General features: G+C 43.7%; 3 protein-coding genes across 3 annotated transcripts in view; 1 reads left to right on the top strand and 2 right to left on the bottom strand.

Moving 5' to 3' along the window:
• LOC103631022 (uncharacterized protein At2g37660, chloroplastic) overlaps positions 1-5410 on the top strand; it is a 58165-nt gene extending 52755 nt beyond the window's left edge. The window contains exon 6 of the mRNA XM_035960277.1: positions 4752-5410. The gene's annotated coding sequence lies outside the window, so the exon portion shown is untranslated. The remainder of the gene's footprint in view (positions 1-4751) is intronic.
• On the bottom strand, positions 1956-4745 carry LOC103631021 (scarecrow-like protein 9). Its single transcript, XM_008652040.2, has one exon. The coding sequence runs from the start codon at positions 4269-4271 to the stop codon at positions 2091-2093; it is 2181 nt and encodes a 726-aa protein (XP_008650262.1). The 5' UTR covers positions 4272-4745; the 3' UTR covers positions 1956-2090.
• A 1628-nt stretch (positions 5411-7038) lies between the features above and the next one.
• LOC100282927 (RAB5-interacting protein) lies at positions 7039-9014 on the bottom strand. Its single transcript, NM_001291635.1, has 4 exons — positions 8808-9014; positions 8614-8717; positions 7389-7518; positions 7039-7295 (listed from the first exon to the last, which is right to left on the bottom strand). Exons 1-4 carry the CDS (start codon positions 8925-8927, stop codon positions 7257-7259), a joined length of 393 nt encoding a protein of 130 aa, NP_001278564.1. The 5' UTR covers positions 8928-9014; the 3' UTR covers positions 7039-7256.
• Between the last annotated feature and the right edge of the window lie 14691 nt (positions 9015-23705).

Genomic DNA, 23705 nt, shown 5'->3' with positions numbered 1-23705 from the left:
GTGCGTATTGCTGTGGATTTATGTGTGTTGCTTCCCTCCCTTACTCTAGTGCTTTCACTTTGATTCTTATTGTAAGGGTGAGAGACTCCAAGTTGTGGAGATTCCTCACAAACGGGAAAGAGTAAAGAAAGAAGAACACTCTGGTATTCAAGTTGATCATTGGATCACTTGAGAGGGGTTGAGTGCAACCCTCGTCCGTTGGGACGCCACAATGTGGAGTAGGCAAGTTTTGTACTTGGCCGAACCACGGGATAAATCCTCGAGTCTCTTGTGCTTGCTTTCACTGTGTCAATTGTGGTTCACAAGAGCTCTCCTTAGTCACTTGATTTTATTGTGCTAACACCTAATCAAGTTTGTGGCTTTAAGTTTCAAGTTTTACAGGATCACCTATTCACCCCCCCCCCTCTAGGTGCTCTCACTCCCTCTCTCCCTTCATAAACTGACCAAGTAGCAGTTTCTGCCCATTATTGAGAAAATTGTAGATCTTCTTCCAAGCTGGAAGGCAGATTTGTTGAACAAGGCTGGCAGAAGAATTCTAGTGCAGCATGTCCTCACTGGTATGACAATTTATACCGCAATGGCTATTGAATTCCCTAAGTGGGCAATTAATGCAATTGTTAAAATTAGAAGAGGTTTCTTATGGAGAGGCAGAAAGGATGCTAAAGGAGGCCATTGTATGGTTGCTTGGGAAAAGGTCTGCATGCCTCTTCATCTGGGAGGTCTGGGGATTTCTAGCCTACCTAAGCTATGTTGGGATCTTAGAATGAGATGGTTGTGGCTGAAAAAACCGATTCTTCCAGGCCATGGGTAGATCTCCCCATTCAGGTCCCAAGCAATGCTAGATCTTTCTTCTCTGCAGTGTTGGTTTTGGTGGTTGGTAATGGTGCTAATACTCTTTTTTGGGTTGATAAATGGATCAATGGAAAGAAGGTCGTTGATATTGCACCAAGGCTGATCTTCATCATACCTAAAAGAATTATCAACAAAAGAACAGTGCGAGAGGCTATGGTCAATAGAAGATGGATTGGTGATATTAGGGGAGCTCTAACAGAAGGGGCCTTGATTGATTATCTGCACCTCTGCGAAGCTTTATCGGATTTAATGTTGCATCCTGAGATTGAAGATAGGCACATTTTCTCCTTAGCGCCAGATGGTCTTTACTCGGCTAAAACTGCTTATGTTGGTCTCTTCCAGGGTTCATGCTCCTTTCACCATCATAAAAGGATCTGGAAATCTTGGATGCCACCCAAGTGCCATTTTTTCCTGTGGCTGGTGGCTCATAACAAATGTTGGACTACTGATAGGCTGGCAAAAAGAGGCATGAACCACCCGGTTAGATGCCCCCTATGTGACCTTCCTGTTGGGCTCCGAGGAGACCGAGGCCACACACGCATGGCCATCTTTGCCTCGCCGTAGTCGTCTTTTGTCCCTACTCCACCTCGCCGTAGTTGTACAAGGACACCGGAGGAGACGACACGAAGCCTGCGGAGACGTATAGCGGATGCACAGCTCTCCTCCAGCTTTAGTGGTTGCGAGAGTCGAACTCTATTTTAGCGGATGTCTTACGGGATGTTGTTGGAGAGGTACCGGACGACGAAAACCGCTATATATAGCGTACATGACCATTTACAGTCCAGCAACGTCCTCTATATCTATCATCTATATTTGTCCTTTACAGTGCCCTCTAAAAGATTCCATCTTCTATATCTCCTTGTTCTCCAACAACGTCCTCTAAATCACATCCTCTATACGCAAATAACTATATTAGAGACATTTTTATTTTTAAACTTTTGTACATACGTATTTGTCATACTCTCAAATGTATTATACATATTTTAGTTTTGCTAAACCGGTTGTTTAAAGTATTCAAATGAATAGAGGACCGTTTAGAGAAACTCTATATAGAGAGGGTCCAGCAGCGTCCTCTAATTTAGAGGACCATTTAGAAGACACTGTTGAAGGGGGTAGAGGACCGTTCGATCCTCTATATTTAAGGTAAAGGAGCCTTTACAGGCTCTGTTGGAGAGAGCCAAGGTGCACATGGTGCATACCACCAATTGTTTGAGTATTACCGATCAGCATATATATGATTAATTAACCTTCCATTTGGACAGTGCATACAGTACTCTCCCTTTCCACCCTTGTAGCAGCCAGCCGTTGTCTTCATCAGCAACAAAGTCCTCATGGTAAATTTCTTTCTTCATCCATAATACTGACTTCATGATGGCAGGATCGAGAGGAAGCTGCTCGAACCCAGCCTTGAGGCACCTTGCTTGCCACTGCTGGTAAGTTTCTGGCCTCTCAGTCCTGTCAGCACCCTCACATGCTATTATGTTTAAGATGTCCCGCCCAAGGAGCCCACCCTCTAACAGCTTTCTCGCTTCATTATCCCGTGAAACATTGGTATTAAGCATGTCGAACAGCGAGGAGTAATGGAACAGAAGCTCTTTGAAACGTGTCACGAAGAAGGGGGAACTGTATGATCCATTCAGAATGCCGAAAATAGACACCTTCGGGTTCATCCTCCTCATTATCTTCAGTACCCTATCCCTTGCGCTATCCATGGCTACTGTCTCATCGCCGAGGTTCTTCATCCGGTACATGCAGTTGATTATAAGCACTTCATCCTCCTCGATGTTGAGATCTTCGATCTGAATATCTTCGTACCGTGAGTAAATGCCCTGATACTGAAAGGGCACCTTGTACATGTTTGCATAGTCAGCCAACAGTTTCCCTGCCCGCTCGATGTTCTCCAAGGGGCTGAAACCTGGCCGAGGCACTTCTATACCTGTAATCCGAAGCCTTGGAGTCACTCCTTGCTCACCGAAAAGCTGGATCAGCGATGGCCATTGAAAACCATAGCAGACACCAAAATCAACGATGTGCACCCTGGATTGCCCCACCGAGGTTTCCATAATAGTTTGGTTAGCAAAGGTGTATGATGCCCTGTGGAAAGGGCAGACTGCAAGATAAAAGTTGTAGATCTTCAACACGACGTCTTCGCTTACTCGCTTCGCCAGCATCTTGTGGAACAACTGGCTCCCTGTGCCAGTCAGGCGTGCCTCAAGGCCATTCACAAAGTAAAATGCCTGTCTCTGGCACCACTCTCCATCTCTTGAGGAGTGCTGTCTTATCTTCTTGATGAGCTCACTGGCCAACAGACGGTCATCAGCTGCCACAGCCTGTGCACAGTGGATGAGGAGGGTCCTGAGATCGACCACCTCTTTCTTGAGCTGCCTAGTACCACCCTGAGACTTCTGTTGAGCATTTGCTTTGCTTTGACCCTTCGGTGCATCCTTACTTACTTCCTTTACAGCCATGTCTCTCAGCCTTGCTGTTTCAATGAAACAGTCCAGACCATAGCATAGCAGAACGGTGTCCAACTTCTCGTTGCGGCTTATTTCGCAGCTGATGGTATGCTTTTTACTTCTCCCTTCCCTGGTATCCAAGTCCTGGATATATGGATTGTTCCTGTGGCCTGTGATCTGAAAGATTGCATATTTGCTCTTCCCGACTATTCTTTTTGCTTTAGCAGTGGTCAGTATGGAAATGAAAAGCTTGTCGTCATCCAAATTGATCACCATCTTATCGAACCACTTTGCATCCTCAGCTTCTCTTCTAGTTTGCAAGGCAGGGGAACCAAATCTTGAGGCCCTCCCAGTGTTTGCCAGAGACTGATATGGAAGTAAAAGGCTCCTGCCATAGCCATATGGACTCAATGGGGCTGGCAAGGACTGCAACATGCTGTGACTGGAAATGTCATTAGTGAAACTGCTTCTGCGAGGCCTTTTGTGATAATTGCTGCTACCCTCATTTGGTCCTCCTGCTTCGCTGCTGTTATGTAGCGGTGACCAGTCGAGTGAAGGTGGGTATACCTGCTGAAGAATATCGTAGAAGGCCTTCTCGGCATCCTGAAGGGCGGCCCCACCTTCATGTGAGCCGACCCTCTCATCCACATCCTCCATCAGGATCTGGCTTATGTGGTGAAGAGCATTGTTTGATCTGATCCTTTGGTAGTCTGGACTAACCCCTGTGGTAATCTGCAGGTGGTTTTGTCCGAGGTTGGTACTCACATTGTGCATTCCAGGAATGGTGACTACACCGGAAAATTGCATGTTTGATTCATTGGTTGGTTTGTGGAACAACTGGGGATCACAGAGTCTGTGGTCATACAGTGTGAGTTGCTGCTGAGAAGAGAAAGAAGAGCCATCTTGCCGCTGTCCAGGCGCTGTAATGGTGTACAGATCATCAAAGGAAGGCTCAATCGGCATCGAATATTGACCACACTGGTCACTGGAAGGATTATTATCTCTTCAGTAGAACAGAAGTGTTCAGCTTGTCTCTGAGAGGAAAACTAGTTTGTATTTGAATGGATTTTCTGCAAAGATAACAAAAATTAGGTCCATCTTACTCGTATGCTGGATTAATCCGTTATAATCCATGCACTTAATATTCAAAGTTTTGTTAATAAATGCTTTTAGATAATAGGTTATTTGCATCAGCTAGGTTATACTGTCACTAGCAAAACATGTTTTTAGCTGGGCAGGAATGTGGTCTTGCTTCAACAAACAGATATGATCGACCCATGTACTGTGATGGATCGATGATGTTAGAAAAGAAAATAAGTGCTAGCTTTATTTGCCTATTAAGAGTCTTCTTGTTGGCATCAGTGCCACACATGAAAGACTCATTCACAACGTTTCTTGCGGCAGAATGGATGCTCCTAATTTTCTCTCTTTTCTGGGCTGCAGGATGCATGTATAATGGCTAATATAGCTTGGACATGAAGAGCAAGCGTTGAAGCTGTACTTCACATACCTTGATTAATAGCAATGTCACCTATGCTCAAGCCCTTCAGCAGGAGGTGGCAGGAAGAAGAGCATGTCTTTCTCTCCAGGAATGCAAGCAGCCTTATATAGAGATAAAAGAAAATCTTTGTACAACAAGACTTGAGGTGCCCTATGGTGTTGTTACACTGAACAGTGAGCAACACCACCCATGGGGATGTCGACATCCAGGACGCAGACAGAGAATGGCCCAGGCTGTCTTCCCATCCTCTCTACAATTTAGCCGCTCAGCTCTGCAGTTTGGAAGGTCGATAACAGCCAAAGATTGGGAGCAAAGAGCGAGACCAGCCTGACCAGCTCAGCTGGTTAGGCTACCGTGCTGCTCATGAAGGAGTTTGACAATACCATCTATATAGCATGAAGATCAATGTGAATAATCTGATGGATTTATATCCTAACAATAGGCCTACTAATGCTTTACAAAAATCTGTTGACCATATAGATGAAGCCATAATTGTTCATCCAAATGGGAACGATACTATTACACATGAAGTTTTCGTTCACCCATATGGCAAACTACAAGAGATGCATATACTTCAGAATGATATCATCCTACTTTCCTGTGTGCTGTAGCCTGTAGTTTTTTTTAAAAAATTTTGTTTTAGCAGTTGACTGTGTTTCATGGACGGCAGAGATGCTTATACTTTTTTTTTCTATACGTCTCCAGGTTTCAGCAGTTTAGCGCACAGGTGTCCCATCTGTAGCAAACTACAAGGCAGGTAGCATTTGATAAAGCAGATCAGTCGCACCGTAGTACGTAACAGCGGGCATAAGCCACCAAGAAATGAACCTTTATTTTTCTTCTCTGATGATGAAAACTAGAGTAATAAACTAATGATGGAAGATGGAGAGTGATACAAACAAATGGATCCAGGTTGGTACGGATGAACCAATAAAAATCTTTTTTTTTGTCCCATCCTTTTCTCGTAGAGAATGAAGAATAAGAGAATGTATGGTTTTAGACACTAATTTTAGTATCTCTGTTTTCAAACACAGGGAATAAAAGAGACAAGGAACTAAAATGAACTGAAATAGAAGGATTAAAATTAGTAGCTAGAAACCAAACATCCCATAAGTCCATTAAAGTTTGTCCATCTAACACCCCTTTTGGTAGGACTCCTTCTAAAACTCCTTCAATGGTTTCTTGAAAAAATCTATCAAAGTGAGCTCTTTGATGGGCTTTTCTAGAAAAAGAGGGATGAACTCCTCAAAAAAAACCGCAGGAGGCGGGAGTCAGAAAAAAAAGCTTCTATTGGCTTTTCTCTCATGTTTTTCTCTTCGTCGACTCTACGCCAGGAGAAGCTATATTTCTAATTAAATATAGTGTTTTTTCTAGAGCTCTTCCTAAAAATAAAGAGAGAGCTATTTTCTTAGAGAATAGGCTGAACAGAGAAAGAGTCCTATGAAACGGAGCCTAAGTTTAAGGAGACTAAAAGCGTCTTGGAAATGACACCAGGAGGCAAATGCAGATGTATACATATACGCTATTGAAAATGGCATGTCTAATTAAATTTGCGAATCGATATTTCTTCATGCTGCAGTGCTGCTCAAAGCCATTGCAAAAGCATATTCATTTGGTGCTGGTAGATCTGGTAGCATAGCATACCTCCATCTCCATATCAACTGGTGCAAACTTTTCCATGGAAGATTACTTTTAGCAGGTCCTAACCATAGTCCATTATTCCTGACAGTAACCATGCACCAGGATATACTAGAACAGAGCTTTAGCATTGGGTTTATGGAATGATGCATCTGAACAAACAGTAACTCCAATGGAAAAAAGCACAATGATACATACAGGACGATATGATCCATCTGATAAAATAAAGCTGCATTACAGTTTGCCTTTGCTCAAAATCGCCTTGTAACAAATCCTAGAACAATTCGGGCCTATTTAGTTTGTAGCTAACTGTACCACATCTGTTTGGTTTTCTACCTAAGGTGCCACAGATTGTCTAAGCTTAGTCGCTCGAATTGAAGAGATTATCTAAGCTTAGTCGCTCGAATTGAAGAACTAAGCTTAGACAGAAAAGTTAGGCACGTTGTGGTGCCTTAGACACCAAACAAACAAACCTTAGACAGAAAAGTTAGGCAGCGAACCAAATAGGTCTTCCGTGCGTTAAAAGTTGTCCATGGAATTCAGATCCTAATGCAAGAGGATGGAATTCAGTTCCTAATGCAAGAGGATGTCGTTTGACTGAAAAACGCGTAGTATGCAACATTTTTGTTCTGCTTAGCACCGAACTAATCCCATAGCACCAAGATTACACTGGGGGTTGGGAAATAACATTACAGCTCAGAACCGTTTTGATACAACGCTCGTTCTAAAATGCTCCTTAGTCTACACTGTCCTGGTGAGTCTTTTCTGTCTGGCACAGTGAACAAAGGTATGTGCGCCAAAGGAGCTTCTCAGAAGTGAGCCAGACTGTATACTAGAGTCCACGAAAGCTGCAAGCAACGAAAAAGAAAATGACATGTCAGCGACTACAAAGAGATAGGTCCTTTCCTTCTTCTTTTTTGAAAGTAGAGCAGAATAGTTACCAGGAAAAGGGTGAATGAAGCGAAAAGACCCTCCTGAAGAAGCGCCCCATGGCCTCCATATTCCTCCTCGTCAACCTTCAGCAAGTAGGTGTAGTACCAATAGATAATGCCAGTCGAGATGGCCATAAATCTGTAAGGGGGATGCATTATATTTCATAACAGAACCATAGTAAGAGCTCACAGCCTCACACGCTGAGCTCAAATAAAGATCAAACCCACAAGTCATCATAGTTTTAGCAACGGATTACGGCATTTAGGTCATGGCAACAAAATCGTTTTATATTGCAAGCAGCACGTTGTGTGCTTAGCATTCATCTAAAACTTAGCAGAAAATCATCCAAATTGTTCTACTCTGCAAGCCTTTTCCTGTTTGCTAAGGCCACCTTAGGGCTTGTTCGGTTAGCTCTCAATCCATATGGATTGAGTGGGATTGGATGGGTTTGAATCCCAAACAAGTCAAACTTCTTAAGAATTTTTTCCAATCCCATCCAATCCATGTGTATTGGGAATAACCGAACAAGGCCTTAAAGTATTGTACACTCAGTCCCAACCAAGACTCATTATAGAAAACCATGTATTTACATTATGGCCCGAAGATAGTCTAGACTCTAGAGCACGATAGGATACACTCATCAAAGAAGACCCGCCAAAACTGTATCGTTGAAGTAAGCAGCTACATATTGACACAATTGTGACCCAGTAGTACCATTGAGCAGGAATTAGGATTTTGGGTGTTGACAAAAGAAAAGGCAAAGTAAATGCACTGTTTTACAGAGGTAGTAACTGGAAAATTCAGCTAGTGTGCAGCTAATCAGACCACTAACTAGCTAATCGGAGTATCAGACCCCAAACTCACAAGTAAACACAAGGGTCTAACAACAGATCTGACCGCTCGTAGCAGTTGTGAAATTGTCCCTGTCTCCCTGACTCCCTTAGCCAACCAACAAAATTGAGAAACCGGCCAGTCTCATGGATTCCAATCGCACAAGCGCTATCAATTTAACAGTGACCACGCCATGACGCAACGTCCCTGAGCAGCCGTAAACTCGATCTGGTATCTATCTTGTAACAAATTACAAAGGGTACGCATGTATATGTACACCGTATAAGAAAGAGCTCGATCTCGCTTATGCGCGCGAAGGGGGAGCTACAGATCTACAAGGCAAGGCCGAGGGAGGACGAGAAGATGGGAGGGACGGAGGGTTAGGGGGAGGTAGGAACTGACAGTGCGATCCAGACGGCGCCGACGAGGGGGACGGCTCCCCAGAGCAGGCCGCATATGAGCCCCACCGCCTGGCGGATCCAGTGCACCGCGTCCAGCAGTTGGTCCTGCAAGAGCCAGGCCGAGACGGGAGCGTCAGCACAGGAGCAGTTACCCGGCGCCGCGCGCGCGCAAGAGGAGGGGCGGGCGGGGCGTACCTTGTCCAAGGAGGCCTCCGGGTCGAGGTACCGGGCGAGCTTGGAGGACAGCGCGTGGCCGCCGCCGCCGTTTGATTGCTGCGCCTGCTTCTGCTTCGCCAACGACCTGGCCTTGGCCATCCCTCGCCGTCGCTGTCGCTCGCTGCCTGCGGGTGGGGGAGCAAAGGCAGATGGAGCGGCGGCGGGATCCCGAGGCGAGGCGGGGGCGTTGGGAGATGGGATCGAGGAAGGTCGCGGCGGCGCACGTGGGGGAAAAAGAAAGAATCGAAATCGAGGCAAAACTCAGAAGCCACCACGCTTAAGTGGTCACCGCCATACATCTCAATTTTTTAACCCGCTTTTATAAGAGTGGCTTTAGTAAAACCATATAATTAGTCGAGTCGTCATCTCTACAACTATTAAGAGCATAGTGTAGACCATTTTCGTGGCTCCGCCTCCCCCCCCCACCCCCGGCATGCCCGCGCCCGTCCCCGCGAATGTCGCCCCTCCACCCACCCCGCGATGCAATCCCCAAGCCATCAGCGATCCCTCCGCCGAGCAGGAGAATCCCCTCCAGTCCTCCACCGCTCTCAGCGCTCGCCCACGCAGATCTCGCTCTCAGCGCTCGCCCACGCAGGGTCAAGACGGCCATCGACGTGTACCTAGAGGACGCGGTCGTGCCGGCGCTGGCGAGGAAGTGGGCCGGCAAGACGACCGGCGAGCTCGCGTTCGACGCCGCCTTCTTCCGCGACGTCGTCACGGGTGAACTCACAAAGAGATTCTTCTCGCCACCACCAACCCTAGCCCTTCAACCTGCGCATAGGAAACATCGCTCACCTCGCCACGGAGGGCAGCAGTGGCAGGGAGGAAGGGTACGGCTCTAATGCCGCACATTGCTGAGTTCTTGAGGTGCGCTTCATTGAGGACTTGTTCATTTTTGTTGGTCATGTATTCCATTTTACTGCTCTGCCATTTTGTGGAATAAAGGGAGGAATGTTTTCACTAGAAGAGTTCATCAATCTTATGTTGGTTTCTTCGATCAGTTTTGCTCTATGGCTAAATGGTCGAATTGAGCCTGTTTCATTATAAAGTTAGCGAGCGAATAATTGTTCAGCCTCTTCCTAGAACTCATTACCAGTAGAACCAGTTACTAACTGCTTTTCTTTTTCTTGGATTAGAATGGCTAGGGCTATCTCTCACCACGCGCTAGCATTTTCGCAATCCCACTGGTGCAGTGCGAAGAACTCTAGATTCAGAAAGAGGATGGACAATGCTCGCCTGGTTTATCTAAAAGGAAGATGTGGTTTAGGCAGCAGAAAACTGGGTTTGATGTGGAGCTTTTTGGAACTGAGCTCTTCTTCTCCATTCCCATCCCTTTCTCTGACGATGACATTGAGTTGGCTGGGCGCTTTGGAATGTGCGGCTGTTGAGCTCTCTCTAGCGTGCATTAGGTCTTGGCAGGGTTCTGTTTTTGACGGCTCTCTCCAGCTTGCATCAGCTCTCTGCAGCTCATTTCAGTTTTGACGACTCCTCCAGCCAGGAGTAGCTGCCTGGGACCGAGACGGAGCGCTGCCGGGAGTCTCCATTGCTTCAATTGGAGTAGCTGCCTGGGAGGAGCACGAGACGGGGGTACCTGCTACTGCATAGAACTGGTGAAACAGAGGTAGTTTGAGCTGCATGGATTTTACTGAACTGGAGTAGCTGACTGGAGTTTACTGAACTGGTTGAAAGTTCCCAGTTTGAGCTGCCAAACAGAGGTATTTTACTGAACTGGTGAACTCGACGCCTTTAACATCCTCATATAAATTACTATTTTATACCAGAAAAATCCAGTATGCCACCATTAGCAACAGCTATTTTGCTTAGTAGTATGCACTTCGGAGATCAGTCCAGCAGGGCAACAACACTATGACCCATAGAATAAATAAACAATATCTTAGCTGACGAGCTTGTTGTCTGTTAGACTAGGATCCCAGCGCAGCAGGGCAGCAACACTATGATCCCAGCACGGCGGGCAAGCGGTGATCCGAGCGACGCGGGCCGCGAGCTCCCAACCCAACGTGCAATGACAGGAAGCGAACGGGAACGCCGCCGGCAAGGACGACGGGAGCACGGTCTACGTACCAGAGGCGGCGCGGTCAAAGAGGACAGGAGCGCAGCCGCCAAAGACGACGGGAGCGCCAGCGGCAAAGAGGACGGGACCGCTGCCGGGTGGAGCTTGGGGAGCGATGGATCCGTTCTGAGAAACGGAAACCGAGATAAACAACCGTAACAGCGCGGGAGCACGCATCAAAGGAGATCGGGTACCAAAATACCGAGGCCGAACGTATTATAATACTATAAATCCAATTTCGTTGTTCGGGATAATAATTTTCAGAAGCCCTATCTTGGCTATACCTCAGTTCCAAAAAGCTCGTTTGATGTGGGCCTCGAGCTCGCAGTCTTCTGTCATGGAGCCGACGCACCTACCATCCGATGGCAACAGCGGCCACACCCCAAAGAAATCAAGTAATTTTAACGACCTCCTATGGTGGTTATTTGTTTTTAATTTGAGAAACTGTCCATTTGACACATTTAACTTTGGGCTTCTCAGAATTTGGGGGCATATAATAAGATCTGCTAATCTGTTATCTCTGTGTCGTTGTAGGTGAAAGCGCTCTTATATTGATTCGGCATGGTGAATCCCTGTGGAACGAGAAAAATCTGTTTACTGGCTGCGTCGATGTACCCCTGACACCGAAGGGTGTTGAGGAGGCCATTGAGGCAGGTAAAAGGATATGCAATATCCCAATCGATGTGATATATACTTCATCACTGATTCATGCTCAGATGACCGCAATGCTTGCCATGATGCAGCATCGGCACAAGAAGGTTTGTGTCTTTCCTTTTAAATTCCAGTAATTTCTTCTAGCATGTGTATTAACTTGCTGGAGAAATCATGCTTTGCTGGTGATATATGTATTTACAGATCCCAGTTATCACGCATAATGAGAGTGAACAAGCTCACAAGTGGAGTCAGATATACAGTGAGGAGACAATGAAATAGTCCATTCCTGTCATCACAGCTTGGCAATTGAATGAACGGATGTAATACTTTCTCCATACTCTTTGATTTGCTAATTACTCCCTCTGTCTCAAAATAGTATTAATTTTAGCTCTTGATTTTTATGTCTATATTCAAATAGATGATGATAAATCTAGATTCTAGACACATATATAAAACATATACATCAAGTATTATATGAATCTATTAATTTACTAAGACCAATTTTAATTTGGGACAGAGGGAGTATACGATTATAATAGTTGTTTGACTGTGCTTCTCTTTAAATATCCCTTGACATTTCTAGGTATGGTGAGCTACAAGGCCTTAATAAGCAAGAAACTATAGATCGATTTGGCAAAGAACAAGTACATGAGTGGCGCCGCAGTTATGATATTCCTCCGCCAAATGGAGAAAGTCTAGAGAAGTGTGCTAAGAGAGCTGTTGCTTATTTCAAAGATCAGGTACATCTGGCAAGGCCACTTTACACTAATTGGAAGATACACTTTTTACTTGGGTTATTGGTTTTGCTGCAGTATTGGTATGCATGCTAAAGGTTATTCTTGAATCGATGAATTCCTCTACTATGGGATGCAGAAATGCATGTGCTTAGTTTTCTTTCTATTGTGCTAGCTCATATCAAATTTATAACCTGAATTTTTTATTTATGTTCGACTCTAAAAAACAGTTTTTTCTAGCTCAATTTGACCTATAGTAATATTTCCGTAATAGATTGTTCCACAACTTGTTTGATCCTTGTCGTCTTTAAAAAAAAATTTTGTGCATAAACTGTATTCTATGTTGTAGCAATTTTCCCCTTCACCAAATATTTATTTACTAATGTATAAGGTTAGAAGACCTTACAAGCTGCCTTATGGTTGTTCGGTAGCAATTACTTGTATGGCAAACTCCTGATGTCGTGTTTCATGTTCTGCTGTAGAAATTAGGTTGCCTGTAATGCCATGAAAAATTCAATAAAAAAACATAGAGGTAAGTAACCTAATGCGGTATGACCCTATTATTGGATGGCCATTATAAGTTTTGATTTGGTCACCCATTATGTGATACAAGGATCTTCCTATTCTTTACTGAGCTCCATACAGAAAATAACTTCTCTTTTATCTTGTGATGATTCATGCTAATGTTTTTACCTGTTCCTGCTGAATGCAGTTGATGGAATACTGTGAATTGTTAGACAAAGCAGATGAATGTGAGGATCCATACATGCATATGGTTTATGCTTGTGAGTTTTCTCCTTCCCTTGCCTTGCACAGCGTTCGGTGCCATATCATGCTTGACTTGACTGAGCTGTTAATCAATTTGTTTCAGCTACATGGGCTGTTTCGGTATACTTCACATATCAGCGCACATGGAAGCCTTTTAATCCGATCCTTGGAGAGACTTATGAGATGGTTAACCACCAGGGCATTACATTTCTTGCCGAGTAGGTCGGTGATACGAATGTCATTGCAGATTATCTTGAATGGAGACAACTTTGTCAACAAAGTTTTCTAATTATGCATTTTGTACTCTCATTTTTATCAGGTAAGCCATCATCCCCCAATGGGTGTTGCTCACTGTGAGAATGAGCATTTTACTTATGATATCACGCCTAAGGTGAAGACAAAGTTCTTGGGAAATTCATTGAAAATCTATCCAGTTGGAAGGTTAATTGTTAGAATTGTATTCCTTTCTTGGAGATCTGTATGGCTTAAAAATATTTTATTGGAATAAAATGGAAACCTTTTTGAAGGCTGAATTGGGACCCAGTTATTCTAATCCCTGTAATATAATTTCCATGTCACAGGACTAGAGTGACACTTAAAAAATCTGGTGTCGTGTTGGATTTGGTGCCACCACTAACAAAGGTTAACAACCTGATATTTGGGCGTACTTGGGTTGATTCTCCTGGAGAGATGGTTATGACAAACCTGACAACCGGAGACAAAGTTGTGTTATATTTCCAACCATGTGGCTGGTTCGGGTATGATATTTGGCCATCAATTTATTCTTGCATTTGTTGACTTTTCAGTTTCAGTACTATATATTCGCTTACTATTTGCTGTAAGCGTTGACAAACATGACAACCGAACAAACAGGTCTGTAGCGGCCCTGACGGCGTCGGCACTAGGAATGTCGGGCAGCATTGTAGCACCTCCGCGACGCGGTCGTGGTCCATGGCCGCGCAGCTCCGGGAAGTGGCTCACGGTATAGAAGCGTCTGCTCCCCGAATCCCTTCCACTCACCTGCTCGACGTGATTCACAAGCAGCCATGGATCTTCGCTCAAGGTGTTGTTTTCTCTTTTTTTTCTTTCTATCTTGGGTTCTTTCTTCAACGATTTTACCCTATCATGTATTAGATCCTCAAATCAATTTTTCATATCTTGTTTGCGCCCGGTCGTTGATTGATGTGCTCGCTCATCTCACATGGGTGGGATTCTTCGCTCTTGCAGCACTGCCTGTCTAGCGGGAGCTACTCTAGCTTCTGGACACCAACTCCAGCGCCCCCGTATGGAACAACAAGTCCACCCTCACTGTCTGACAGCGAGGTCAGGCCACGACCTTGTCCTGTACCTTCCCTACTGCCTTCATTTGTCTCTTCTCCACATCCTGATTTCCTTTGTCACCCTTGGACAATCATGTATGTTATCACTATATAGTAGCATATATGTTCTTGATTTGTGTATGATCTGTGCTAACTTTTTTTCTTTGGGGCATAATATTGCACTACGGAAGGTTGGGTGTAGCAATTGACCAGATGATCTCACTTCCTATTCATTCAAAGCTTACATCTTTATGTGCTTTTGGTTGATTCTCGGTGACTAATTTTACTGCTCTCCATATATACAAATTCATTCACCTGTCATATAGTTTCAACGATGAATCTGAGACTTTTATTGTTCCTGTGTTGCCCACTGTGGAATCTTATGAGAAAGTAAAGCAGGAAAGGGAATCAGCTGAGAGATCTTGAGATGTGATAACTGTGGACCTACAGAGGGTCACTCATGATGCTAAGGTTTTATTGAGCAGGTAATGGTTGGCAGAATGTATTTTTGAGAAATGGTGAACATAGTCTTATTGAATATTTTTACATGAGTTCCTACACCTATTTGTTAACATAATATGTGTTGTGTTAAGCCAGCTAAAAATGGTCCAAGACACGAATAAAAGGCTTCAATAATACAATACCAGTCTGCAACAATACAACTCGTTTGAGTCCCTATATTTAAATAATGTTTGATGCTTATCTCGCTTGGTAATCGTTCTGGATTTCAGGTGAGAATCTGAGCCCTTACTTTTAAACCAAAAGAAAAAAATACTAGGGTGTAGAAGTTAGTGATTCCTTGCTTCTTGTTTGTGTGGGCCTAAACAAACAAGTATGGGTTGATGAAATAAATATTTTTGGCCTTTTTGGTTGTTTGAATTTCGCAATTTAGGGTCATAGCATTAGTGTGCTAGATTTACATAACGACATGTTGTTCACTTTACCTATATAGTTTTTTTATTTCATACATGTAAGGTACTAAAGAGCAGACTGTCATTGTTATACTTGCAGCTACTACAATTATGCTTGCTATTACCAATACCTTTCCTTGCTATTTTGCAACAAGTCCACAACAGTTGCTCGTGTGTATTTCCTCTGTCTTGGGTAAGCAGCATAGCAGTAGAGTAGGTGTTCACTAGCAGCACAAAGTCCTCCAAGGTTTGGTTAGTGTCTATTTTGATCATATTGTAATGTTTGTGAGGCGTGTGAATTTTTTTTTTGTTACATTAGCAACACAAGTATGTGATGTTGAACAAAAAAACTTAGACGAACTGATGCTATGAAAACATCTACTTTTAGTGATGCTAACAAAAGTATAGAATAATAATTAGTATTTTTGCATATCAATGTATCTTATCATATTGATTCCATAGCAACAGACGAATATACATCTATATCTTTTAAGATATGTAAACATCTACTTTTAGTGATACTAACAAAAATATAGAATATAATTAGTGTTTTTGTATATTAATGTATAGGTAGGATTATAAATAAATTACGAAACCTTTTCCTATAATACTATAACACATTTGTACATGAGTTACCGTGGTATTTTATCTTCCCGTTGCAACGCACGGGCATCCACCTAGTAATAGTAGAAATTCGACTTTTTTAGATTTTGAACCCTTTTGACAATTTTATCTCCCTCCGCACGTAATCCCCATGATATTCAGATTCTTTTCACAGTCAGATTCTCTCCACAGTCAGATTCTCAGAAAAGTTAGTCAGAAAAAACTGAACCAAACAGGCCCATAGAGAAGTCAATGGCCCTGATTCCCAATGGGAATTTCTCTCCGTTAGAGCTAGTTTAGAAACCTCATTTTTACAAGGGATTTCCAATTTTTCAAGAGAAATTAATTTATTTTCTCTTGGGAAAAATAAAAATTACTTGTAAAATGGAGTTCTCAAACTTGTCCTTAGGGTACGAGAATGGAGAAGTTTTTCCCCCAAATAATATAAAACAAGGAAATTCTTCTCCAGACTGGTGAGCGGGGACGGATAAAAATCTCTACTACTCTATAAGATTTCATTGTAGGCGTCCACACCCGTGTGCCAGTTCTACCACTGCGCCTATGTCGTTCCCCACCGCACCTCCCCCACAAATCGCGCCTCCCCCACCGCGCTCCCTCCGCGCACGGGCGCCTCCCCCACAAATTGTGCCTCTTTGTCACACCCGGATTTCGGGGCACCAAGACCCGGGCGCGAACAATCACCAGGTGTGCTGGGACCAAGTCTCACACATATGATGAATCATGGCACATGATCGAATGTCACATCTTTACTATATAATAGGAGTTCTGTACAAAATAAACAAATAATTACATTATAAGGAGACAACGGTCCAGCAACCCGAAGTTGACTGGGAGACGACGGCCTAGACCTCTCACGAACACATCGCAGCATCCTCCATGCGCCTCATCCTGTGGTACCTGTTCTTGACCTGTGGGGGGGTGTGAGACAGCAAGAGTGAGCTCACATACGTTCATCGCTCAACAAGTTGTGGGGAATAATGTGCATGAACTTGCCAAAGGTGGGAGCTCACGTGAAGTGTAAGGCTTACCAAAGAGGATGGTTAGAGCTGCATTGCTTTTAGAGTTGGTCAAAATTTTATTAGCAATTACTAAGTATAAGTAAATACCAACCCAATTAAGTAGTAGAACAAAAGTAATAACATCATCACCTGCGATGCAATGCATATGACATATTGAATTTAGTTCCATAAATTAATCATGTGAGGGTCCGAGCTGCTCATGACCGTGAGCACGGCTAGTATACCAGTTTTACACTCTGCAGAGGTTGCGCATCTTTACCCACAAGTCATGTTACCCATCTGCCAAGGGATCGCGACTTCCCATACACCTCTACCGAGGAGGCGAGGCAGGGTAACACTACGAGGCCTTTACAAAGTTCCACTAGCTTCAGAAAAACCCGCTACAGTTTATAGGAAGCTCCAATGCAGGGATCCCTCGCATGATCGCCATCGCAGCAAAATCATCCCAAGGACCTCCCTACACTGACCACTCCCCTACTGCCCTTGCCCCTTTCGGGTAAGGTAGTCTTCCACTAGCTTTCCTAATTAATCAGCCAAGGGCGTCCATAAACCCTTGTGGTAGCACTGTTTTCCCGGGTGGTCGCTCCATGTTCCAATTAACATAATGATCTTATCATGAACAGTAAATAACAACGAATAACAAAAGTATAATCATGAATAATGTATCTTCATACCCAAAACCACGTAAAGCACTAGCAAGTACTACCCAAAAAGTTCAGTGGTAAACAAGGTATAAAGATAATCAAACTAGGGTAACCTATTGGGTCCCATCAAAATTAACCTATGCAGATCATTATGATTAATTAGAACATGAGTGGGTAAAAGAAGTGATCAAGGGCACAACTTGCCTGGGACTTGAGATTCCAGGTACCAGGATGATCATCAAATGACTCGTAACCTCACCGCTATTCGTAGCAATACAAACCAACATGGTATATGCAAAATTAACATCACACCAAACATAAGAATAAACTGTGTAATAATAATCTACGCGTTGCTACGAGATCGTAGAAACAAGAACCACTAAATTCGGAGCTACGGTTATTAAGTTAGGAATTTCTAAAGTTATTTAATACCTAGAATAGAGTTATTCATGTGAATAATTTTAAATCAAGTTTCATGGTTAGATAAAGGTACTAGGTAATAAACAATACTTACAAAATTAATGCCACTGGAATGAATCAATTTGGAGCTAAATTCATCAAGTTATGAATTTTCTAAGTTTATCATATTTATTTTTATCCTGAAAATCATTTTAGATTTTATTTCCTGAAATTCCCAGACTATGGACGGTGGCCACTATTTTCCGAAAACTCGGGGGCTAACACATGAAATCCCCCAGACACAGAGAACTCCGCACAGGATGGCGGGTTGATTCTTATATTTCGCAGGGTCTCTTGTGTAAAACGCCCATGACGAAAGGGTATGGTGGATCCCTGGTCACAGGATAGGAACCGGACGCTTCAGATTAAAAGCCAGCTACGACGAACCGGTACGTGCCACTTGTCGTCGGATCAAGATCCAACGGTGCCTATTTTAAACACTAAGGATCCGATCATGGCCGTCGGCCCACGATCCAGCGATCCACGCACGCCATAATCGAACCGTTGTCGCCCATCTAATCTCTACCCTCCATCCCGGATCCAATGGTTCACAAGGTTCTCCTTCCCTCCGACCGACACACAGGCGAGGTGCCCCAGCGAACGCGGCGGCGACTCGTCGGAGCCATCTGTAACACCCGGGTTTTAGGGGTCCAAAGCCCGGGCGTAAACATAATCACCAGGTGTGCTGGGACCAAGTCTCACACATATGATGATTCATGGCACAGGATCGAATGTCACATCTTTACTATATAACAGGAGTTCTATACAAAATAAATAAGTAATTACATTATAAGGAGACAACGGTCCAGCAACCCAAAGTTGACTGGGAGACGACGGCCTAGACCACTCACGAACTCATCACGGCATCCTCCACGCGCCTCATCCTGTGGTACCTGCTCTTGACCTGTGGGGGGGTGTGAGACAGCAAGAGTGAGCTCACATACGTTCATCGCTCAACAAGTTGTGGGGAATAATGTGAATGAACTCGCCAAAGGTGGGAGTTCATGTGAAGTGTAAGGCTTACCAAAAAGGATGGTTAGAGCTGAGCATTGCTTTTAAAGTTGGTCAAAATTTTATTAGCAGTTACTAAGTATAAGTAAATACCAACCCAATTAAGTAGTAGAACAGAAGTAACAACATCACCTGCGATGCAATGCATATGACAAATTGAGTTTAAGTTCCATAATTTAATCATCAGAGAGTCCTGAGCTGCTCATGACCGTGAGCTCGGCTAGTATACCAGTTTTACACTCTGCAGAGGTGGTACCCTTTACCCACAAGTCATGTTACCCATCTGCCAAGGGATCGCGACTTCCCATACACCTCTACCGAGGAGGCGAGGCAGGGTAACACTACGAGGCCTTTACAAAGTTCCACTAGCTTCAGAAAACCCGCTACAGTTTATAGGAAGCTCCAATGCAGGAATCCCTTGCAGGACCGCCATCGCAGCAAAATCCTCCCGAGGGCCTCCCTACACTGACCACTCCCCTACTGCCCTTGCCCCTTTCGGGTAAGGTAGTCCTCCACTAGCTTTCCTAATTAGTCAGCCAAGGGCGTCCCATTAAACCCTTGTGGTGGCACGTGGTTCTCAAGTTAAGCTCTATGTTCCAATTAACATTTAATGATCTTGACATGAACAGTAAATAACAACGGATAACAAAAGTATAATCATGAATAATGTATCTTCATACCCAAAACCACATAAAGCACTAGCAAGTACTACCCAAAAAGTTCAGTGGTAAACAAGGTATAAAGATAATCAAACTAGGGTAACCTATTGGGTCCCATCAAAATTAACCTATGCAGATCATTATGATTAATTAGAACATGAGTAGGTAAAAAGAAGTGATCAAGGGCACAACTTGCCTGGGTCTTGAGATTCCAGGTACCAGGATGATCCTCAGGTGACTCGTAACCTCGCGCTAGTCGTAGCAGTACAAACAGACATGGTATAGCCAAAATTAACATCACACCAAACATAAGAACATATTGCATAATAATGATCTACGCGCTGCTACGAGATCGTAGAAACAAGAACCACTAAATTCGGAGCTACAGTTATTAAGTTATGAATTTCTGAATTTATTTAATGCTTAGAATAAATTAATCCAAATGAACAATTTTAATTCAAGTTTCATGGCTAAACAGTACTACTAGTTGATAGATAATATTAGTACAAAATTATTGCAACTGGAATGACTCAATTTGGAGCTAAAATGAATTAACTATGAATTATACAAGTTTACAGAATTATTTTCATACTAAAAATCTATTTCTGTTTTATTTTCTCTGATTTTACTTAACTCTGGACCCGGCGCATGAATTCTGGAAAATACAGGGGGTAAGATTTAAAAGTTTCCTAGACTCAGAGTTACAGTCAAACTGGACTGCGGGTTGATTCGCTAAAAGGTGAGGGGCTCATTTACAAAACAGGCTCGGCGAAGGGGTAGGGTTGGATGTGAGCCGTTGGATTTCTATCTGATGGCTGTGATTAGATCGGCCCACATGATAAACCAGTACGCGTTGCTGACCGCCAGATCCTAATCCTAGAGTCGGGATCAAAAGTGTCCCACACACCTGATTACCCGTTCATCTTTGAATCTACGGACGTGAGGAGCCCTAGCTGAATCCGTCCTCAGATCAAATCGCAGCCCTTCGCCAACCGATCAACGGTTCGGACACCACCCTTCCGTTTGAGATCCTACGGCTACCGATCGTCATCCCCACGACCGAGCAGAGCGCCCGCGTGCACATAGCACGGCGGAAGCTCCACCGGAGCAATCCCAATCTAGCGCTCCAAGACCCCTATTCTCAAATCAAGTGGTGCAAGACGCTGTCTGGGCCCTATTGAACAACAACGCGTTGACGCACCGGCGATTGAAGAGGTAACCGAGCTCGACAGAGGGGTTTCTCACCGGCGATGGCGTTGCTACGGGGGTCGGCCACGACGACCGGCGGTTCAGCAGCGCCCCATGAAGTCCGACGAGGAATTGTCTAGGTTCCGGCCACCGAGTTGGCTTGGTGACGGTGCGAACCTCTTCCGTGTGTCCCAGGGAGAGTCCATGGCCGGTTGACGGTGCCTCAATGCCGGTAGACAAGCAGGTCCACGGCGGCGCGCCTTCTTCCACCCGCCACCCATGCTTCACACACCCGGACGAGGAACCCCAACCCCTATGGCCAAGGGAGGGTGCGGCCCTGCGCCTTTATAGTACCGCCGTGGAGTCCGGCCAGAGAGGGGGAGGGGCCACGGACGATTCGGAGTTCGATTCGGTGAGCTCACGCGAGATGCGGTCGAGTTTGTTGCGCAGCGGAAGGTGGGAGAAAGTCCCCTGGCACCACGGAGTCCGCGCAATCCGCCCGCCGATTTCCCCCAAGTCATTTCCGGATCCTGCTCGATTTACCGATGATTCCGCGGATTCCGTTTTGGTGGCTGCTTCAGCTTTGTTTGGTTCAGCGAAGGGGAAAGAGCCGTGCGAGGAAGACGCCCACGCGCGGCGCTGAGCGACTGCCCAGTGGGCCCGGTCAACAGAGAGCAGAGCCGGCGTCCGCGACCGAGCGCGCTCATCCGCGGACTGACTGAGGGGTCCCGCCATGTCAGCGACAGTGACAGCGCTAGAGTGGGCCGCGCGGCGTGCAGAGGAAAGCCTGGCTGGGCCGAAATGGAGGTCTGAGGCCCAAATAGCCTTTTATTCTTTTCCTTTTTATTCTCTATTTCCCTTCCTCTATTCCCAAATTCAATTTGAATTTCGAATTTGAATTCAAACTTGTGCTTAATTTATTCTCAATTCATGTTGTGGAATTTAGAATACCAACTTTGGAAATATAATTATATTATTATTTTTTTTATATCATTTCTCTTCTTCTCATTTTCAAAAACCCTAGGTTTAATTTAGGGCTTAATTCAACTTCTAGTAATTATTATCTTATTACCATTAACATTATTATTTTATTTAATGCACAAACATATAAACTCCAACATGATGCATTCTTTTTTTTATCATTTGTTTTAATTCATCTCCAACTTTTATGTATGCTCTTTTTATGATGCAAATATGGCACATAAGATAAGGAATTCACTATATAATCCTTTTATACAATTTTGAGTATTACAAATCCTACCCCCTTAAAAAGAATCTCGTCCTCGAGATTTGTAAAAAAAAAGGAATAAAATAGGTTTGGTCTAGAATTTTAGTTTCTCATTTGGTTTCGGGAATCAGAGTTTTGTTCAAGTCTTTACATAATAGTTAGTAGATGATTTGGAAAATATGAATATTGTATGTCTAGCCATTTATTAGGTTAGATGTGGTACGATTATGGCAAGTAGTGGTTGTTGCAAGGGCATAATAAGGAAAGACTTCATCCTAACCTTTGGACCTTGATTCTTCTGGCGACTCAACTTGATCTTTGAATACTTGAGTTGATGCTTATCCTCCTTTGACATGGTTGTTCTTCTTTGGCCTTCATCCTTAGAGTTTCCATCCGTGTTATGGACATATGGTTAAGATAGTTGTCGGGTGCTTGGGCTGGGTAGGCCCAACAAGGTTTACTTTGCTTTTGGGATAAATGGGTTGGGCAACCTATAACATAGGCTAGGTTGTGGTGGTTCCATAGACGAGTTGGTCTAAGACACTAATTTAGGTTCAGTACCCATCTATGTTACCAATATTAACTAACTTGTTTAAGTAACTCAATTTGGATTAGATCATGTTAGATTAGGTGGGGTCTAGATCAGATTGGTATAACTAGATAAGATCTATTTATTTTAGGCTAGATCATGGTTGTTATTGTAGAGTGGGATAGGTATGCTAATTAGAACAAGATAAATCCATAAGGATAAGGTAGAATCTTTTGAGGTTAGTTAGATCTATTAAGATGGGATAAGTAAAGTGGTTAGGATAAGATGAGTCTATTAAGATAAGAAATAATCTTTCAAGACAAGATGGAGCTATTAGGCTAGATATACTTTTAATGGGGGACATTCTTAGTTTGTATAGTCATCTTATGATTTATTTATTTATATTTATACCTATACGTATATGTAGATGTAATTGTGGACATTACTCCGCAACTCATCACACTCAATCAAAGATCCAAATCAGACAAGTATCATAAGAACAAACACTCAAGCGTATAGATATCTATAAAAATAGTTTTGTTTTGTTCCTAAGATTAGGTCTCCTATTCTTAAAGGTCACTTTAGATACAGGATTTCAAAGTGTGAAATCCACATTTGTCTTTAGAATGAAAAGGTAAGAATAATCAGAGTGAAGCGGAAATAGATGAGAAAAGATTAAGAAAAGTTTTAGAAAAGAATCAGAGTAGCAAAGGTAAGTAGATAAGGGTTATCCAGTTCTATCTAGGTTTCGTCCTACAGTCAACATTCCTCTGATACCACTTCTGTAACACCCGGGTTTTAGGGGTCCAAAGCCCGGGCGTAAACATAATCACCAGGTGTGCTGGGACCAAGTCTCACACATATGATGATTCATGGCACAGGATCGAATGTCACATCTTTACTATATAACAGGAGTTCTATACAAAATAAATAAGTAATTACATTATAAGGAGACAACGGTCCAGCAACCCAAAGTTGACTGGGAGACGACGACCTAGACCACTCACGAACTCATCACGGCATCCTCCACGCGCCTCATCCTGTGGTACCTGCTCTTGA

The sequence above is a fragment of the Zea mays genome, chromosome 6 (genome assembly GCF_902167145.1).
Source record: "Zea mays cultivar B73 chromosome 6, Zm-B73-REFERENCE-NAM-5.0, whole genome shotgun sequence".
Taxonomy (NCBI): Eukaryota; Viridiplantae; Streptophyta; class Magnoliopsida; order Poales; family Poaceae; genus Zea; species Zea mays.
This window is presented reverse-complemented; position numbering and strand designations above follow the sequence as displayed.

Bases quoted from the DNA above. Each gene is read 5' to 3' on its own strand.
- LOC103631021 (XM_008652040.2), bottom strand. From the start codon at position 4,271: ATGCCGATTGAGCCTTCCTTTGATGATCTGTACACCATTACAGCGCCT.
- LOC100282927 (NM_001291635.1), bottom strand. From the start codon at position 8,927: ATGGCCAAGGCCAGGTCGTTGGCGAAGCAGAAGCAGGCGCAGCAATCA. The intron at 8,718-8,807 runs GTACGCCCCGCC...TGGCTCTTGCAG, and splicing joins CGGAGGCCTCCTTGGACAAG to GACCAACTGCTGGACGCGGT. The intron at 7,296-7,388 runs GTAACTATTCTG...CGTTGCTTGCAG, and splicing joins CTTCATTCACCCTTTTCCTG to CTTTCGTGGACTCTAGTATA.